The sequence below is a fragment of the Agelaius tricolor genome, unplaced genomic scaffold (assembly GCF_023055355.1).
Source record: "Agelaius tricolor isolate 1412-34295 unplaced genomic scaffold, bAgeTri1.0.p SCAF_7, whole genome shotgun sequence".
NCBI classification, from domain to species: domain Eukaryota; kingdom Metazoa; phylum Chordata; class Aves; order Passeriformes; family Icteridae; genus Agelaius; species Agelaius tricolor.
In genome coordinates this window covers 1,207,513-1,218,204 of record NW_027269267.1, presented here as the reverse complement: position 1 = coordinate 1,218,204, position 10,692 = coordinate 1,207,513, and the positions used below count along the sequence as shown (strand labels likewise).

At 52.1% G+C, this 10,692-nt stretch overlaps 1 protein-coding gene across 1 annotated transcript; it reads left to right on the top strand.

Annotated features, from left to right (window-relative positions):
* Positions 1 to 9,047, top strand: SMIM11 (small integral membrane protein 11). Its single transcript, XM_071430098.1, has 5 exons — positions 1 to 205; positions 1,337 to 1,398; positions 5,502 to 5,590; positions 7,246 to 7,425; positions 8,887 to 9,047. The coding sequence occupies exons 3-4, from the start codon at positions 5,570 to 5,572 to the stop codon at positions 7,411 to 7,413; spliced, it is 189 nt and encodes a 62-aa protein (XP_071286199.1). The 5' UTR covers positions 1 to 205; positions 1,337 to 1,398; positions 5,502 to 5,569; the 3' UTR covers positions 7,414 to 7,425; positions 8,887 to 9,047.
* The last annotated feature ends 1,645 nt before the right edge of the window (positions 9,048 to 10,692 follow it).

Below are 10,692 nucleotides of genomic sequence, written 5' to 3'. Positions count from 1 at the left end.
TGCGCACGGGGGTCTCTGGGACCTCGCCGCGGTCCCTGCAGGAGCTGTTTTATGGCAGAACTGCTCATTTTGAGGGAGAAAAGCGGAGCACCGCCATGCCCAGCGCGGCAGCCGAGCGGGCGGAGCGGTCCCGGCCGGGCCCGGCGCTGCCGCTGCCGGGAGCTCCGAGAGGGAGCGCCGCCCCCGCTGCCATGGCCGCCCGCAGGTAGGACCGGCCTGGGCCCCTTCCTCTCTTCCTTCCTTCCCTTTCTGCTTCCTTTCCATCCCCTCGCGGCCTCGCGGGGCTCCGGCGGAGCCCGGTCCGCATCGCCGCCGGCCCCGAGCGCTCCGCTCCCCGCAGCCTCGGCCGCTCTGCGGGGCCGGGCCCGCTGCCTGCCCTGCCCCGGCCTGCCCGGCCTGGCCTTCCCCTGCCCCTTCTCCACCGCCTCCTTCCCCTCCAGGCCTCCTCCTTTCTCTCCACCCTCCCTTCTCTCTCTCCAGTCCCTTCCGTGTTGCTCACCCCGCTTCCCTCCATCTCCAGCCCCTCTCTTTGCCCTCCACCCGCCCTTGCTCTCAGTCCCTTGTTCCGTTCTTCTCCAGCCTCCTCCTTGCTCTCCAGCCCCCTTGATATCCGCTTTTCCCTCCTTGTTCGGCAGCCCCCTTTCCTAGTTTTCCATCGCCTTCCTTCCTCTCCAGGCCCTCCATTCTTGTTCTCCACTCTCCTCCTTTCCCTTCAGCCTTTCTTCTTATTCTCCCCTTTCTCTCCAGCCCCCATTCCTTGTTCTCCAGCCCCCATTCCTTGTTCTCCAGTATCCCTCCCTTTCTCTTCAGCCCCCTTTCCTTGCTCTCCATCCCCTTTCCTTGCTCTCATCCCCTTTCCTTGCTCTCCACCCCCTGCTTTTCTTGCTTTCCACCTCTCTCCTTGTTCCCCAGTCCCTTTCTTCTGCTCCAGCCCAGGACAGATCCAGGGCTGGGATCCAGGGGCAGCCCCAGCTGCTCTGGGCACCCTGTGCAGGGCCTGCCCACCCTCCCTAATTCCCAATATCCCATCCAGCCCTGTCCTCTGGCAGTCTAAAACCATTGCCTCTTGTCTTGGCACTCTCTGCCCATATAAAAAGTCCCTCTCACTCCTTTTCAGCACTGGAAGGGGCTCTAAGGTCTCCCTGGTCCCTTCTCCAGGCTGGACAATCCCAGTTCTCCAGCCTCTTTCTAGAGCAGAGGGTCTCCAATTTTGGGATCATCTTTGTGATGCCATGGTGGAAGAGTCTGATGTGCCCCTGGCATTTCTGGGTTTGGTTTGATTTTAATCCAACCAATGTGAATGAAACATCCCATCTGCTCTGTTCCTGTTTTCCAGAGTTTGGAGTATGTGAGGAGCTGCCAGAGGAATCACTCATATTTTAATTTCTGCTTCATCAGGTATGAAGATCTTGATGGTTTTTTTCAATTGTTTTGATGTTGCTTGAATTGGAACCTTGAGTTGATCCAGAATCAGAATCAGGTGTGGGTTGGAAAGGACCTTAAAGATCATGTCATTCCAAGCCCTGCCATGAGCAGAGACACCTTCCAGGTTGCTGAGAGTCCCATCCAGCCTGGCCTTGGTGAGTGACACCCTTTTCTAGCTCAGAAATGTCACATTTAATTGCACTCAGATAACTCAGTAGCTCGGTGCTTTCCAAGGCCTCGTGGCTGGAGTTGTCCAGCAATCCCCAAAGGGACATCTCCAGCCCCATTTTATGGGAATGCTGGAGCTCTTGGCAGGCAGGGTGAGATGTGCAGCCTGCCAGGACAGCCCCAGGGGGTTTGGATGCTGGGGATGCTCTGGGGATGTTCTGTGGTGCCTGGGGGCTGTCCCTGCTCTGCAGACAATGCCCTGAGGGCCTGGGCTGGGCTGTGCTTCTGGGGAGGGCTGGAGCTGCAATCCAGGCTTGGGATTCAACTCCCTGCTCCAGCACAGCCCTCCCTGTGCCTGGGGCTGGAGCCAGGGCTAATCCAAACTCTGGGATGTGCTGCAGCCCTCCCTGAGGGACACTGCAATGAGCCTGCTGTGCCTGCAGAGCATCCCAGAGCATTTGGGGGTCACAGGGAATGGCGGGATCTGGCCAGACCCTCTCCTCTTCCCCATCTGCAGGAGTCTGATCTGCTTCACCAGACAGAATTCCCTGGGATAAGGCTGCACACAGAGCCCAGGATCCCAAAATCCCAGCGTGGCTTAGGTTGGGAGGGACCTTAAAGCTCATCCAGTGCCATGGGCAGGGACATCTCCCACTGTCCCAGCTGCTCCAAGCCCTGGGACACTGCCAGGGGTCCAGGGGCAGCCACGGTGGCATTTGTTGGAAAAGGAGGAATAAAGGAATGAAAGGAATTAAAACTATAAGGAATAAAGGAATAAAACTATAGAGGCTAATTAATTACTTTATTATACTATATTATGATATGATATGATTTTTTTTTTTTTTTTTTTTTTTTTTTTTTTTTTTTTTTTTTTTTTTTACATCTGAACTGAATCTTCCAAGCACTCCACCCTGCACACACTGCCTAGAATCTGTGACTGTCACCCAGCAGTCCTGACACACACACACACAGCCCTGCTGGTCCTGACAGGCCAAGGAACCCAAACCCCATCACTTTGGGTAAACAATCTCCATATTGCATTCTGCTTTGGCACAAACACAGGCACAGCAAATGAGATAAGAATTGTTTTTCCCTTTCTCTGAGGTTCAGACAATGTGAAACCCAGAAACATTCCTGGGAAGAACTGTGCCTTGCTTTTCTCTGTGCAGAGAAATGTGGGGGGGCTACATAAAACTGCAGGGGGGACCTGGCAGTGCAGTCCCAGGGAATCCCTGCCAGCCTGGGGCTGTTCTATCCCAGCTCTGGAGCATCTGTCAGGGCATCCCTGGCAGAGGCTGCTGCTGCTGCTGTCCCTCCTCACGTGGCTGCTCACAGGAGCAGGTGAGGGGAGGGAGCAGTGCCCTTGTGTGGGGCCCAGGCCCTGGCTTTGCCTGCATTTCCCTGGGGAGGGAACAATGCCTGCCTGTGGATGTGTTCCCTGCTCCTTTCTGTGCCTTATCTCCTCAGGAAAGGCAAACACTCCATTCCAGCTGTTGATTTAAGATATCCCAGCCTTGAAAAAGCAGTGTTGGGGCTTTTTGCTCTCGCACTGATGACCTCAGTGCTCATAAACGGTGGTTTTTAAGTGTGAAGGGAATCCTAGAATCCTGGAATGGTTTGGATTGGAAGGGATTTCAAAGCCCATCCAGCTTCCCTGGGCAGGGACACCCTGCACTAATCCCAGGATGCTCCCAGCCCCAGTGTCCAACCTGGCCTGGGACGTTCCAGGGATCCAGGGGCAGCCCCAGCTGCTCTGGGCTTTAAAATCCTCCCCTTTCCCCACTTTCTCCCCTCTTCCCACTTTGTTCTCCCTGCCCTGTGCTGCTTTTTTCAATCCTGAGGTCTCCACTGGATTTCATAAGGGCTGGGATCAGAGGGGGACTGGAAAAGGCAGGAGATGAGAGGGGGAGAAGTGCTTGGCCATGGAGGCTGGTGGGATGTGGGAATGCAGCCTGGATTGGAGGGAGCAGTGACATTCCCACTGCTCAGGACACTGTGGGGACAGAGCAGCACAGGTGGCAGCTCTGGGAAACATCCTGGGATTACAGCAAACATGGAAAGAGATTTTGGGCAAGGGATGCAGGACAGCACCCAGGGAATGGCTGCCAGTGCCAGAGGGCAGGGCTGGGAGGGATCTTGGCAATGAGGAATTGTTCCCTGGCAGGGTGGGCTGGGGCTGGCATGGAATTCCATCCCTGCATCCCTGAAAAGGCCAGGCTGGACACTGGGGACAGTGGGAGGTGTCCCTGCCATGGCAGGGGATGATCTCCAAGGTCCTTCCAACCCAGAGCATTCCATGATTCCATGAAATGAAGATGCATTTCCTTGGAGGTGTAACAGCAGTGACTGTTCACAACCACCCTGCCATGGCCTCAGCAGGAGAAGGAGCTGCACAATCAGGATCTGCACAGGAATAGTGACTGATGGGGAGTCACTGCCACTCCAGGGCCTTGGTACAGCTGGGCCTTGGTCACTCTGCAGGAGAGGGAATGTTTCCAGAGGGGTCTCAGCAGGGTGAGAGGGAAAAGGAGAGGAGAGGATGCTCTGGCTGGAGAAATTAGAAAATCTACCCAGAAACTGAGCTGCAGGAACATTGAATTTCTGCAGGGAGCTCAGCAGCTGCTCTCTGGTGTGGTGCTGATTTATCCAGCCCAGCTTTTCACGGTGCTGGAGTGTTCCCTCCTGCTTTTCCACCCTTGCTCCATGGACAGGAAAGGCCTCCAGGGGTTGATTTGGATCCCAGCAGCTGAGCAGAGAGCCCAGGGCAGTGCTGTGTGTGCTGCAGCCTTTTCATCCCAGGAATTCAGCTCTGGAATCCTTGGTGAGCACTCAGGGCTCCAGGGACTGCTTGCTTTGCTAACCTCTGTATTTATAAACTGTTAGGATGGAGAATTAAATTAATCAATCACAGAGGACTGAGAAATTAGAGGATTAATTCAATGTTCAGGCTCCAAACAGAGCAGGTGGGCTTGGAAACCCTCCAAGGCAGCTCCTGTGTGTCCCTGGGTCCCAGCAGAGGCAGGCAGGGGGAGCACACACAGCTCCAGCCCCCAAAGGCAGCCGTGCTCTCCATGTTGTGCATGGGGCAGCTGCCAGGGGGTGGGATTGCAGCCCCAGCACCTGCTCTGGGCTGTCTCAGCCTGTCCTGCTCCTGTCACTGAGCCCCAGAAAGGCCCTGAGGTCCCTGGGGTTGCTGGGGATGAGCCCCTCCCAAGCAGGGTGGGCTAATTAGCAGCTACCCTGATTCTCTTTCAATTTCTGTTTCTCCAGGACTTCATTCTGCTTTGTTTTCCATCTCTCCAAGAGTTCATTCTGCTTTTATTTTCCATTTCTCCAAGAGTTCATTCTGCTTTATTTTTCATTTCTCCAAGAGTTCATTCTGCTTCTTTTTACCCCATTTCTCCAAGAGTTCATTCGGCTTTGTTTTCCATTTCTCCAAGAGTTAATTCTGCTTTAATTTTCATTTCTGCAATAGTTAATTCTGCTTTGTTTTCCATTTCTGCAAGAGTTCATTCTGCTTTCTTTTTCCATTTCTCCAAGAGTTCATTCTGCTTTTTCGTTATTTCCCATTTCTCCAAGAGTTCATTCTGCTTTGTTTTTCCATTTCTGCAAGAGTTAATTCTGGTTTATTTTTCCATTTCTTCAAGAGTTCATTCTGCTTTTTTGTTATTTCCCATTTCTCCACGAGTTCATTCTGCTTTCTTTTTCCATTTCTGCAAGAGTTCATTCTGCTTTTTCGTTATTTCCCATTTCTCCAAGAGTTCATTCTGCTTGTTTTTATTTCCCATTTCTCCAAGAGTTCATTCTGCTTTTTTGTTATTTCCCATTTCTCCAAGAGTTCATTCTGCTTTTTCGTTATTTCCCATTTCTCCAAGAGTTCATTCTGCTTTCTTTTCTGTGTCTCCAAGATGCTCCTGCCCTGCCCTGTGCCTCCAGGAGTGTGACCCCCCCAGCCCTGGGGCACCCCACAGCTGAGATGGTGGCCTTTAACTGGAAGGTGAGGCTGGGGCAGGTTCCCAAATCAGGGATTGCTGCTCTTTGCATGGGGATGTGTTGGGTGGGATCTGGTGGTTCCTTTCCCAGGCAGGGTTGTTTGACCCCCACCCTCTCAGGACAGGGGATTTCTTCCTCTCCTTCCTTGCCCATGTTAGACCTGAGTTCAGCAGAGCTCAGCTCATCCCTGCTGCTCCTGCCTTTCCTCTCCCCAGGTTTTCCTCTGGCTGCTCTTCCCTCAGCTGCTTTTGTTACTGGATGGGAATTTCTCCCTCTGTGTTTTTGGGGTTTTGGGGGTTTGGGGGTCATTGTGTCAGGCACCACAGTGTTGGAACAGGTTCCTCCTGCATGGAGCTGTTGGAACAAGTCCATGGAGGCTGCAGGATGGGCAGAGGGATGGAGCAGCTCTGCTGGGAGGAAAGGCTGGCACAGCTGGGATTGTTCACCTGCACAGGAGAAGCTTTGGGCTGAGCTCAGGGTGGCCTTGCAGGGCCTGCAGGAGCCCCAGGAAAGCTGGAGAGAGACAATTTCCAGGGGATGCAGGGACAGCACCCAGGGAATGGCTGCCAGTGCCAGAGGACAGGGCTGGGTGGGATCTTGGCAATCAGGAATTGTTCCCTGGCATGGAATTCCCAGAGCAGCTGGGGCTGCCCCTGCATCCCTGGAATGTCCCAGGCCAGGCTGGAGCAGCCTGGGACAGTGCAAGGTGTCCCTGCCTGTGGAACTGGATGAGCTTTGAAATCCCTCCCAGCCCAAACTGTTCTATGACTCTGTAATTAACAACTTGAGCTCATTAAATCAAACTTTCTCCCTGCCCTGGTGTTGCAGAGCTGCTGCCTCTGTGATTGTGGGGACATTGGCAGAGCCTGGTGCTGTTTTTCCAAGCTCCCTGCTGGTGTAGGGACACAAGGCTTGGCCTAAATTCAGAGTTTTGATGTGTCCTGACAGCTTTGGGAGCTCCTGGTGAATTCCAAGTTCACAGATTTACCACAGAACCTTGGAATATCCTGCTGGGAAGGGACCCACAGGGATCACCCAGTCCAAGGCCTGGCCCTGCACAGACCCCCCAAAAACCCCACCCCATCCCTGGGGGCCTGCTCAGTGCCCAGCACCCATTTCCATTGGATTTTCCTCTCCAAGTTTATATTTTTATAGCATTGAAACACTCTGTGCAATTCCAGGCATTCAGCAATCCTTGGATTTTTCACTTTTCTCCCAGTTTCAAGTCATTTATCTGCCCCTTCCATTTCTCAGCAGGTTCATTACAGAATTGCTGTGAATTAAGATTTCCTGGGGTGTTTTTGGGGATCCCATCTGAGAGCTGATCCCCAGGGATCCTTCACTTGGGAGGATTCTTCAGCAGCTTTTCCACTTCCACAATTTCCCTAAAATACTCAGCTCTTCCCCTTTTTCAGCTCCAGGTGGTGCAAATATTGCTGGAAAATGAGCAAAAGGAGTTCAGGGCTTAAGGAAAGGGTTTTGTTTTGGGGTTTTTTTTTTGCTTTGTTGCTGTGCCTGGTTTAATTTCCCACAGAAATAAAAACCATGGTGAGAGAGGAGCATTAATATTGGAATGGAAGATGCAGAGCATCCCTATAAATTCATTTTTAATTGTGCAAGCGTTCCAGAAGTGCCTAAACAGATTCTTTGGCATTCCAGGCTCTGGAGAACTTCCCACTGCTGATGTACATCTTGGCAGCTAAAACATTGATCCTTTGCTTGGCCTTTGCTGGAGTCAAAATGTACCAGAGCAAGAAAATTGAGGAGAAACTCAAGAGGGAACGTGAGGAGAAACTGAAAGCAGAAGCAGAGAAGAAGGATGAGTGAAGAGTGCCTCAGGTGTGGAATTGATTGGGCTTGGACATTGCTAATCCCAGTGGGATTGATTTGGATTTTGGATCCCAAAATGAGCTCTTGGGATATTTGGGATGTTTCAGGGATTGCTCTCTCATTTTTTGTGGAACTTGCATGAACCACTGTCCTGTTGGAGGATGTTTGAGCACAATGTTCCCTCTCTGCTTTTATCTGCCTGGGTTTTTGTGCCTGATGCACAAAGAGAGGGATAAATTGGGAATAACTGCAGGGGAGCAGGCAGGCAGGATGCTGCAATCAGAGCTCTGGGCCTGAAGTCACAAAATAAAGAGAGAAAATAATCAGCTTTTCTAGAGGAGTGAAATTATTGACAGCTTGGGGGTGGTGTAGCTGGAAAGGGCAAATTCCACACCTGGAATTCCCAAAGGGACAGGTTCTGCCATGGAGCATCCACCATGTAGAATCCCCCGAGAAAAATGCACATTTTTCTGCTTGAAAGAGCAAAATGAACATTACAAAATTCTCTAAATTTGAGATTTTCATTCTGAAATTCCCAAGTTCCTCCCCTCTGTTTCCAAAGCTGAAGCAATCCCTGCATTCTTGGAGCAAATCCATGAGCAGAATGAGTCCTGCCTGGTGCTTGGATTCTATTCCCTGCCTTGCTTGTCATTTTTGGAGCAGTTTGCTTCACTTCTCCCTGTTCTGCAGCAAAATGGGAATTCTATTCCTGCCTGCCCTTTGGAAGCTCAGTGGGAGTTTGATGTCATGTTGCTCTTTATTGAAATAAAATCTTATTTCCCTTTCTGAGGTCATCCTCTCCCATCTAAAGACACTTAAAATCTTTCCTCAATTTTATTTCCACCCTGTCACTGTTTTATTCCCTTTATTCCCAAGGATTGGGAATGGTGCCTAGAAATGAGGCCCTGGGAATAACCATGGGAACAAAGTTTTTTCTATTTACACACAAAAAAAAACAAAACCAAAAAAACCCAGCAAAACCAAAGGGGTTCTTCATGCTTCCAGCAGATTCAGGGCTTGGCTTTGGGGCAGATTTTGGGCACTTCCCTGGCAAAGAAAAGGTTGTGCAGGGCTTGGAGCAGCCTGGGGTAGTGGGAAATGTCCCTGCCCATGGCAGGGGTGGATGGGATGAGGTTTAAGATCCCTCTAACCCAAACCAATCTGGGATTTTGGGGTTCTGTGCAGTTTTATCCCAGGGAATTCTGTTTGGCAAACCCCACAGCTCCAGGGATCATCACAAAACCTCAGTGCCCAGCAGGTGACACCACCCTTGGGTGTTAAAACCTCTCTGATTCCACAGAAATTCCCTTTCCACTCCCCAGAGCTGCCCAGCAGAGACCTTGTCCTGGGTAAATTCTGGGATTCAGAGGGAGGAATTCCCCCACGGAGCTGGGAGCAGCTCCAAAGGTGCCCTGTGAACACTGGAGCCCCTGTGCCTGCTCTTGTCACTGCTCTGTCCCCACCCTGCAGGTTCCTGACACTTGGATTCCCCTCCCAGGAGGATGAAGCCTTCCTGGAAAAGAAGGATGGGTAACCTCAGAGTGACACTTAAATTATCTCTGGTTTTATGTGTACAAAGCAGCTGAGCCTCTATTTATGCAATTAAAAAATGTCTTTGTTTAAAAAATAAACGTGGGTGCTGCTTCCTCAAAGGATTGGAGCTGCAGGGGAGGCACTTGGGAAGGATCAGCTGCAAGGAGGTGGCTGGGATGGAAGAGGAAAAGGCTCTGGAGGGAAAAATGGAGGAGAAAAATGCTCTGGATGCATCCTGGGAGGCTCCAAGGCTCATGGAGAGGCAGAGGGAAGTGGAGAGGGCTCAGTGCAGCTTTTGCAGCTGCTCCTGCAAGGGCCAGGCTGTGGGGCCTGCCTGGAATCAGGAGGACAATCCCAGGAGAGGAGCAGCTCCAGGCTCTTGGTGCATCCAGGACTTCCTTGGGCCCACGGAGATCACAGAGGGAGTTTCATGGCAGGAATTTTATCCCAAGGAATCTCTTTGGTTCCCTGTTCTCTGCTCAGCCTGGGGCAGCTGTTCCTGCCTCTGCTGTGGCACCAAATCCTGGAGAACTTGGGCGTGGAATCCTGGAATGGTTTGGGTTGGAAGAGACCAAAAATCACCTAAAATCACCTTGTTCCACCCCTGCCATGGCAGGGACACCTCCCACTGTCCCCAGTGTCCAGCCTGGCCTTGGGCACTGCCAGGGATGGAATTCCATGCCAGCCCTGCCCACCCTGCCAGGGAACAATTCCTCATTGCCAAGATCCCACCCAGCCCTGCCCTCTGGCACTGGCAGCCATTCCCTGGGTGCTGTCCCTGCATCCCCTGGAAATTGTCTCTCTCCAGCTTTCCTGGGGCTCCTCCAGGCCCTGCAAGGCCACCCTGAGCTCTCCCTGGAGCTTTTCCTTCTCCTGGACACTCCCAGCTGTCCCAAGCTGGCTCCAGAGCAGATTTAGGTTCCTAACAGAGAATTAGAGAAACAACAATAAAGGCTCAGGTGTGGCAGTGCCTCAGGGACCTTCACATCCCCATTTCCATTCCAAAACACTTGCTAGACCCTTCTGGGAGTTAAGGAGAAGCAGAATTTTTCCAGTGGAATGGGGAGAGGAGGCAAGAGAAGGCTGGAGAGCCCTTGGAGGAGCCCTGAGCTCAGCCCTCACCTGAGCAGGGAGCACAGAGGGTGCTCAGGGAGCTCCCTGGAAGTGCAGGGATGTTCAAATCTCCTTTTTCCCCCGCTGTCTCCTTGGAGACTGGAGAACAAAAGCAGTGCAGAAAGGCATTCCCAGCCCAGAGCAATGTCCTGCTGTGCAATATCCTGCTGGATCCTAGAGAAATCCCCTGCTCCAGCAGCCCAGGGAATGCAGCAGTTCCCCTCTGCTCCCAGCACTCACCTGTGCCTGCCAAGGTGAACTGGGGGGGATTGAATTCAGCTCCTGGGGTGCCAGTGAGCACAGCCTGTGCCCACCTCCCTGAGGGAAACTCAGGAATTCTGGGGGAGCCACTGCCCCAGAGCTACCCAGGGAATTGTCAGCTCTGCTGCCACCAGGGGTTGGCTCTGGGCACTCACTGGTTGTTTTTGGATATCAGCCCCAATCTGGAGCGTTTAGGCTGTCCAGAGTAGATTTTTTCCAGGAAAAAAAAATAACAATGGTGAGGAATTATTTTTTAGCTTTTCAACTACTGTTTTGTGAGCAGAAATCACCATCTCCCTGTGCAGCTCCATTTACCACCAAAGCCACTGGGCATCATTTAGCACCCAAAGCAATCAAGTCTGGCTTAAA